Raw genomic sequence first — 8,201 nt, 5'->3', positions numbered from 1 at the left:
GTACCACAAATGCAGTTGGGTTAAGCAGCCATTACACATGTTCCTGCCCGTCTGTCATATGACAACGTAACAAAGAAGAGTAAGAAACCTGGCACACACACAAAGCAATACGTTACGGATCAGCAGGAGCAACACTGTCCGACGGAACGCCCCTCTGACCCGCTTCCTCGCCCGCTTGCCCCCGGCACCAGCCTGCTCCGCTCCAGCAGCGGCTCGGCGTGAACCACGACCACCTCCAAATACCTGGCCGCTCAAACAGTACGCCTCGGCTTTACTCAGCTACAAGCTGGTAACAGAGCAGCTGCCGCGGGCAAGAGCCGCCCCGGCCCTGCGGCCGGGCTCCCACCGGCGGGTTTAGGGCGGGCGACCGCCGGAGGGCCACCTTGGGAGGGAGGGAGGGAGGGCCGAGACCCGCGGCACCTGCTCAGCCCCAGCAGCCACGGAGCACGAGGCGAGGGGCGAGACCAGCCGCCACCCGAAGGGGGCGGGGGCGCCCTCGCCATTTTGAGGCGGGCGCAGCAGACCCGCCGGCGACGCTCACCCCGCCATCTCAGGGGCAGCCCCAGAGCCCTTCGGGGGTGGGGGATGTGGCCTGGCTCGGCTCCGCCCGCCGCCAGGCTGATACCGGCCGGGCCGCGCCCTCCGCCCCCTCCCAGCTCAGGTATCAGGTGAAACTGGTCGGGTGTGCGGGAGAGGCAGTAGTTGCTGGAGCGCGGCGGGAGGATGGCTGGGCGCCGCGGGCTGTGCCTCCTGCTGCTGCTGCTCTGTGCGCTGCTAAGAGCCGCCACTCCCGCAGGTGAGAGGAGGAGTGCGAGCTGCCGCCGACGGGTGCTAGAGCCGCCGGCTCGGCTGGGGTCAGCTGGGGACGGCCGAGCCCTCCTAGGGCTCCGCGGGTGCCGCGCTGGTTGCTCGGCGCCCCTCGGCTGCGGGTTGGGCTGCGGGCGGTGGCGCTTCAGGCGGAGAGCGGTGCGGGGGGCACGACTGGGCTCTCGGCGGGCGAGGCGCGGCGGCGGCAGTGGGGCTGAACCGCGCCGAAGAGCAGGTTTCTGGCATTCGGCTGGGGTGCGGGGAGCCCAGAGCGGACTGGGGGAGGCTCCCGCGGAGCCGGACGGGTTCGGAAAACTCGAGCCGGTGGCTGTGGAGCTGCCGGGACCCGCGGGGAGGGCGGTGCCGGCCGGCCGGCCTCCCCACCAGGTCGGGGAAAGCAGCTCGACGGGCAAGCAGCCGGGCTCGGCTTCCAGCCCTCTTTGGCCTTGTGGGGCGCACGGAGCCGGCGGGGAGGGCTGCGGGACGGCAGGTCCTGCGCGGGCTCTCCGCGGGAGCTGCCTGGCACGCGTGGCGTGGCTTCACCCGCATCGGCGCTGTACCTAGTCTGGTTCTCGGCTAGCAACCTGCCTAAAAGCTGTATATAAACATAAAAAAATCTTAAAGACTGTGTTCTCACTTTTTTCCCAACTCTGAAAAGTTAGGATTTTTTTTTTTAATCCTAGTTCTTATCTTTGTTAGTTTATATTATTGCTTATTGAACACAAGTGCTGTTTGAGGGGAAAAAAAACCTAGTCATTAATATTTCACTGCCTTAAGGTTCATGTTTCACTACTTTTTATAGTAAACCCCATTGCTATATCTACGCATGCCTTTGCACTGTGTCCTTCTGTATTTGTTCATCCTTATTTACATAATAAAAGTATATGCGTAAAGATTGTGTAAATATTGAAGCCAAGCTTATGGTAGGTCCTATTTTCTCAACACATAGATACTAGATAGGTGCAAATTTGTTGTTCAGAGCGGAGTTTCTGATATTAGATTGCCTCTTAATATCCTAGTTATCTGACCTGAGAGTGTGTGTGTGGGGGGGGGGGGGAATTTGGAATCATCTTGTGGGGGGGTAAAGTAGTCTGCTTAAAAGTTTTAGGTGGGTGCTTGATCTTCTGGAGTAGGGAGGTGAAATGAGCTGGAAGCGTGATCCCATCCCAACCAAGGGAGATGCACTATAAGCCAGGGCATATGATTGTGGCTGTTTTCAAACAGGCTAATGCCATTATGGGGTTGTGGTGAATATGAGCTGCAGATCCAAAAACCAGGGTAATCTTAACCTTAGTTCTGTGTGGATATTGCTATCGTGACCTAAGCTAGTTAATTTGGATACCCTGTGCTGCTATCACTTTTGTGTCTGCAGGGTAGGCACAATCCTTCTTTTGGTATGCAGTGGGTTATGTCTTCTGGACAAATGGCAAAGGTGTTGAAATGGTCTTTTGTTGTGGGAGGAGAATATGTTTTTCCCCATGATGTTAAGGAAGCTTTTCCCGTGGGCAGATTAGCAAGTCAACTGCATTCTCTATATGTGAGTCAGGCAGAGTGAAACTCAGCTTGGAAAAGTACTCAATTGTTGTGGAAAACTGCAAGCACAGGAGTACGAAAAGGATGTAGAAAATGCACATACCTAAGAAAGGATTGGTTGCTAGGTGAGGGAGTGTTAACTGCACAGAGAAACAGGACGCTGAACTGTCTCCCTATATGGGTGCCAGCTGGGCTAACAAAAGCTGCCCAGTATCTGCAGTCAGAACTTTTGAGGCTGGAACTACTTAGCATAAAAGCAAGACTATAGCTTGACTGTGTCTTCAAAAACAGAATAAAACAAACCTTTATCTCTATTCTGTCACTTTTGTAATACTAGGTCCTGTCTGTGGGTCACGTGTCTGTCGATCCACTTTGTTATAGCTCTTACTCTTTTGTGTCACACTAACACTTTAGGGCTTTTTGGTGAGCATTTTTTATTATTTCTTTCAACCTAACTTATGAACATCAATTGCAAAGCATTGCTTTCTATCTGATCACAAAACATTAATAAGAACAAAGTGGTAGTATTTGCTCTACCAGTTTTCTACAATAATTTAAGTCTTTGGAATGGAATACAAATACTATGACTGCAATTTGATAGTATCAACTACTTACTGATGGACAGCTGCTTAACATAGCACTGTACACTGTGTTTTATTACAGTATTCTGAGAACTGCTGTCAGCTTACAGTAAAGGGTCTGCTTCCAAGCATCTCTGGGATCTCTCAGCTAAGCTGTAAGCCTGCTCAGCTAATTGTCATTTACCTTAACTGATGTCTATGTAAACTGTATTCTTCCAGCTGGTTTTATGGCTTCCAATATTCACAGCTCAGATTAGGGACCTGGGATTTCTGTATTATAGGAGTAAACTTTGCAATCTTTAACAGTATTGCTGGCATAATCATTTGGCTTGAAGATCTGAGAGCAGGATTTGTATAATTTTGCCCTGTTGTAATTATACTACAGGCTATACTACTATAGGCCAAAATGACTGTTTGGCATTTGAATTATCTTTAGGACTGTTGTTTTGTTGATATAGTTTAGACTTCAGTCTTTATGCAGTCTACTGCAAAGATTTGTCTATGTCATTGTACTGGCAAAAAGTTTTCTTCCACCTCAGTTTTCCAGTGAAACGTGCCTGTGCCTGGAGCTTGTCAAATCCCTCTTAAGTGGAGCTAGGGTAACTTAATTCAGAACTCTAAAGAACACCAATATATGCTATACTTCTGTATACCTCTTTAGGAGGTCACACAGTCTAGATAAGACACTAATGCTGTACATCTGACTTCTGCAGTAATAACTTGAAAGGAACAGCTATCTGAAGAATCTATACTGGAAATCATGCAAACTTGTGTATTCTTTTCTTATACTTTAAAATGTAAGGTGTAAGCATTTTTCATTCTGGAACTGTATCAAAACTACTATTTATTGAATAACAAAGGGGCCATCCTTCAACACTGTTCATGGCTTGTTGTACACAAACCTGCTTGCTCAAGAAGACTCTCCTTTATACTCCTGTTGGGATTTCCTGTGGCTAAAATAATCCACAAATGTTAACAGAAATTGAGATAAGGTTAAAAATACTTCTCCCACAGACAGTCAAGTTCCATGTCCGTACAGTTTAGCTTGGCGGTTGTCTGACTTTTTGGAACAGGGGGAGTTCATGGACAGTATCTGCTTGTGCACTTTAACTTGTTAGGGTGAGAGGACTGTGTTGGGTCTGGAGGGTGTCTTGGGGGGTTCTGGACTGAGCCATCTGAAGGCTCTGTCGTACAAGACAGAGCAGTCAGGAGTGGCTGGCTTGCCCATATGGTTTGTAAGTCCCTGTGGCATTTGAAGAGGTAGAGCACAACTTGAAGTGATAGCTGTTCGATGTATGAAGCAACCATAGCTGTCAGCTTTACCACCTAGCACTTTGAGTAGAAACTGCAGGGATTGTCTGACCATTATAGCCGTGAATTGGAAGGAGATCCCAGATGACTGGCCCTGTTGCATCTTCATGCACAAAGTTAGTCTGTTCAAGTTTCAATTCAGATACAGCATAACAGGCATCTTTCTTTCCGTAGAGATCACTTGTGCATAGCTTTTGGCATTACGTTCTGATAGTTTCAGTTCTAGCTCGTCTGAGGACAGCATGCTCTTTTTTACTGCATACCTGATTTTCAGGCCATCTAAAACTGAGGAAACTTCTACTGCAGCTATGTTAGCCTGCTGCAAAGTTTTCTAAGTCCCAGCGCTTGGGTAATCTGGCACTGCTATGTGAAAGAATAATGGTGCCCTGGGGTACTTGAAGCAGTTGCTGTTGTAACTGTTCAGACAGTAGGAGTATCTGACAGCCATTTTAATAAGGTATTTTTAATATCACTGGGGATGTGGAAAAGCATTTTGGTTGCTGATACAATCCTTGAATAGGGATATAGGTTGTCTTTTGGATAATAAACTTAAAACAAAGGGAAGAAACATTGTCAAGTGTTTGGAAACGAGTCTTAATTTTTCTGTTGATGAGGCCCTCTTTAATTCTTCAGACTAAATCATGATGTGTAGTTTATTTTTAAAAAGGACAAAAAGTCTGTACTTCACTAACAGCAACTTCTTTTTTTTTTAATTTTTTTTTTTTTTTTTTTTTTTTAGAAAGTAGTGGAACCAGCAGTTCAAAAGGAAGAAGTTTTGCTGGCCAGAAAGTTCCAAATACAAATAATGCCTCTGAAGAGTTATACAAAGTGGATGAATTTGCAGCAAAAGCCCTCACAGGAAAGCTGACTACAGTTTTTCTTCCCATTGTCTATATTATTGTCTTTATCATTGGTTTGCCAAGCAATGCCATGGCCCTCTGGGTCTTTTTTTTCCGAACGAAGAAGAAACATCCGGCTGCAATTTATATGGTTAACTTGGCATTGGCAGACCTTCTTTTTGTTGTCTGGTTCCCGCTGAAGATTGCGTACCATGTAAATGGCAATAATTGGCTATTTGGTGAAGGTCTCTGCAAAGTACTTGTTGGATTTTTCTATGGAAATATGTACTGTTCCATTCTCTTTATGACATGTCTCAGTGTGCAACGGTATTGGGTTGTAGTGAACCCCATAGTGCATTCGAGAAGGAAATCTGAAATTGCCTTGGGCATCTCCCTTGGTATCTGGATACTGATTTTGTTGGGCACCATTCCATTGTATCTTGTTAATCAGACAGCATACATTTCAAATCTTAACATTACTACCTGCCATGATGTGTTGCCTGAAAATGTTTTGCCTCGTAACATGTTCAGTTATTTCCTCTCACTTGCAATTGGACTCTTCTTAATCCCAGCTCTCCTCACTGCTGTCGCTTACATACTAATGATTAAGACTCTGAATGCTTCCATCTCAGATATAAGCACTGGGAAGAAACGAAAAAGAGCAATCAAACTCATTATCGCTGTCCTGTCTATGTATCTCATCTGTTTTACACCTAGCAATGTACTGCTTGTTGTGCACTATTTGCTCCTCAAAACATACAGGCAGAGCTATCTGTATGCGTCATACATAACTGCACTGTGTCTTTCTACTTTGAACAGTTGTATTGATCCATTCATCTATTACTATATTTCAAAAGACTTCAGAGACAACCTTAAAAATGCTCTTCTTTGCCGAAGTGTGCGAACTACACGGAGGATGCAAGTGTCTCTCTCATCGAGCAGGTACCCCAAGAAATCAAATTCTTACTCTTCAAACTCAAATGGGACCACTAAATCAACCTACTGAGTTTAATCCCAGAAAAAAAGTGAACTTTTATTACTACTGCTGAAAGGACTTAAGTGACAAGAGAGTTACTTTGTACAAGAGAGTCTGAAGAAACAACTTTGCTTTTTAATGACATTGAAGCCTGGATTTTGGAACTGGCAGCTGCTTACCCTGTGTAGAAATCATAAGCAGATAAATCTTCCCACTAGACTGGAAAAAAGTCATGACATTTCTGATGCTCTGTAAAAATGCTGCTGACTTGGAAGTGAGTCGTGGTTGAAGACATTCTCGTTCAATATCGAAGTTGTTAAAAAGCAAAATGTCACTGGAATGTTATGTAGTGTTGCTAGTATATTTAATTAACAGAGAAATCTGTTTTGTTTGGCTTTAACTGTAATGTATTAAACAGTTGAACAGATTGTGTATGTAGGACCTTGCTCTGTGTACCTGCTTACACTGCACATTATTTGAAACTGTGGAGAGAAGGAAAGGAGAATCCATTTCACCATCTTGGCGTGGGTCCAGCAATGTGACTGCTTATTATCTTTAGTATAATGTAGTTTTAGATTGTTTCCAAGTTCTCATGTTGTAAATACTAACATGGCAGAAGCCTGTAAGGTCATCCTATTGACAAGCTGAACTTGTTAGCAGCTAGGACTGAGATAAAATGTTAGTTGAGGTTATACACTGTTACTTAACGCTTGCCTGTACATGATCTTAAATGGGGATATTTTACAAAGTTTTGATTAATAGCTATTTGATCTTTATATAATGTACCTTGTATTTTTTAAGATATCTAAATAAGATTTTTTTTTTTTAGAACACATTTGAGTTGGGTGCTTTCTTTTATGCTTTTATATGCTCTTAAAAATCCTGAGTAGTTCAACTTGCCTGGTTTCAGGTAACAAAGATATTATTCCTAATAGTGAATTAGAAGTCTGACAACTGTAGCTGTAATGTCTAAAGGGGTTAAGCAAAATTTACCTAATGATGCATTTCATTATAGCAAAACTGTTCCCTTATCTCATTAGCAGATAACTAAAACCAAACAGTTCAGAACTGTGGGCGAATAATGAAATACAAACAAACACATTAACAAGATAGCAAACTTCAGTGCCAGTGGATTTCTAAAGTATCTTAAATCCTCTTCCCTCACCCATAATATTTGTAACAACTCATGAATACGGAGTCACATGTACTTTTCATCTGAAAAGCTGATGAGTATATGTTTTGGTTGTAGGATTTAAATGCATTTTTTCATATCTTGCAGTCCTGGTAAGTTTCACCAAGTTGTACACTGAACTCGCATCCAAGTGACCTATCTGAGACTTAGGCATAGCCTGGTCCCTACAAACACAAGCAAATGGAAAAGCCCTCAGTCCAGAAAGTACTCCGAGACAGCTGGTATATAGATAGGAAATATTCATCATTTCAAATATGGAGAGTAAGGAAGGGGGTAGATTGAACTGTAGCAAGAATTTGAGCAGTCTTGTACAGCTTAAAGGCCATAAGTATTTACATAATAAATTATTTTTTTTTCTGTGTGCTAGTCTGTTCCTTCCCTTCCCTTGTTCTTTAGTTTCCACGTTATTCCCCTACTTTGGTAACAAGTTTTTTTTCCCCATACATAGTAAAGACTAAGAGGTTTGTTTAATGTGTTTGATCTCTCACCTCAAGGATTAATTAAGCTCTAGCTCTCCTTTTATCTGCTGCAGTCTTGTCTACTAACTCTTAGCAGGTGCTTAGCATGAAAGTAGGATGTTGTGTGGTGGTATTTCAGAGGTCCAAGCTAAAATAGCAACTTAGATTAATGAATGTCTCTGAGGAGCAGGGAGTTTACAGCTCTTTAGATGATGTGGACCACAAATACTTCTCGGGCATAAACAGTTTGGTCTTCCTGTTTCCAGACAAAAATGCAGGGAAATAATTGCTTACTCATTACTGAACTGAAGGTGTAATGCAGCATCCTTACTGGAAAATAACTGAGGCCACAGTTCACTGAAGGGATTTGGGAAGAAGGCGGTTGCACCATCTTTACAAACTGTCGTCTGAACTCTTCCCATAGCCTGTGTGTAATAAACAGAATATGAGAATGTCCTTTATCTTGCTGAACAGCCTAGTGTGCTTCCTGCTCTGTATACGGTA

General features: G+C 44.0%; 1 protein-coding gene across 2 annotated transcripts; it reads left to right on the top strand.

Annotated features, from left to right (window-relative positions):
* Positions 1-445: 445 nt before the first annotated feature.
* Positions 446-7,619, top strand: F2RL1 (F2R like trypsin receptor 1). 2 transcript variants are annotated; one of them, XM_076362663.1, is made up of 2 exons: positions 446-661; positions 4,972-7,619. In XM_076362663.1, exons 1-2 carry the CDS (start codon positions 586-588, stop codon positions 6,075-6,077), a joined length of 1,182 nt encoding a protein of 393 aa, XP_076218778.1. In that variant the 5' UTR covers positions 446-585; the 3' UTR covers positions 6,078-7,619. The 2 variants fall into 2 exon arrangements, with proteins under 2 accessions (XP_076218778.1, XP_076218779.1); XM_076362664.1 differs by having other exon boundaries at positions 601-796.
* Positions 7,620-8,201: the final 582 nt, after the last annotated feature.

This window comes from Aptenodytes patagonicus, chromosome Z (assembly GCF_965638725.1).
Source record: "Aptenodytes patagonicus chromosome Z, bAptPat1.pri.cur, whole genome shotgun sequence".
Classification (NCBI taxonomy): Eukaryota; Metazoa; Chordata; class Aves; order Sphenisciformes; family Spheniscidae; genus Aptenodytes; species Aptenodytes patagonicus.
This window is presented reverse-complemented; position numbering and strand designations above follow the sequence as displayed.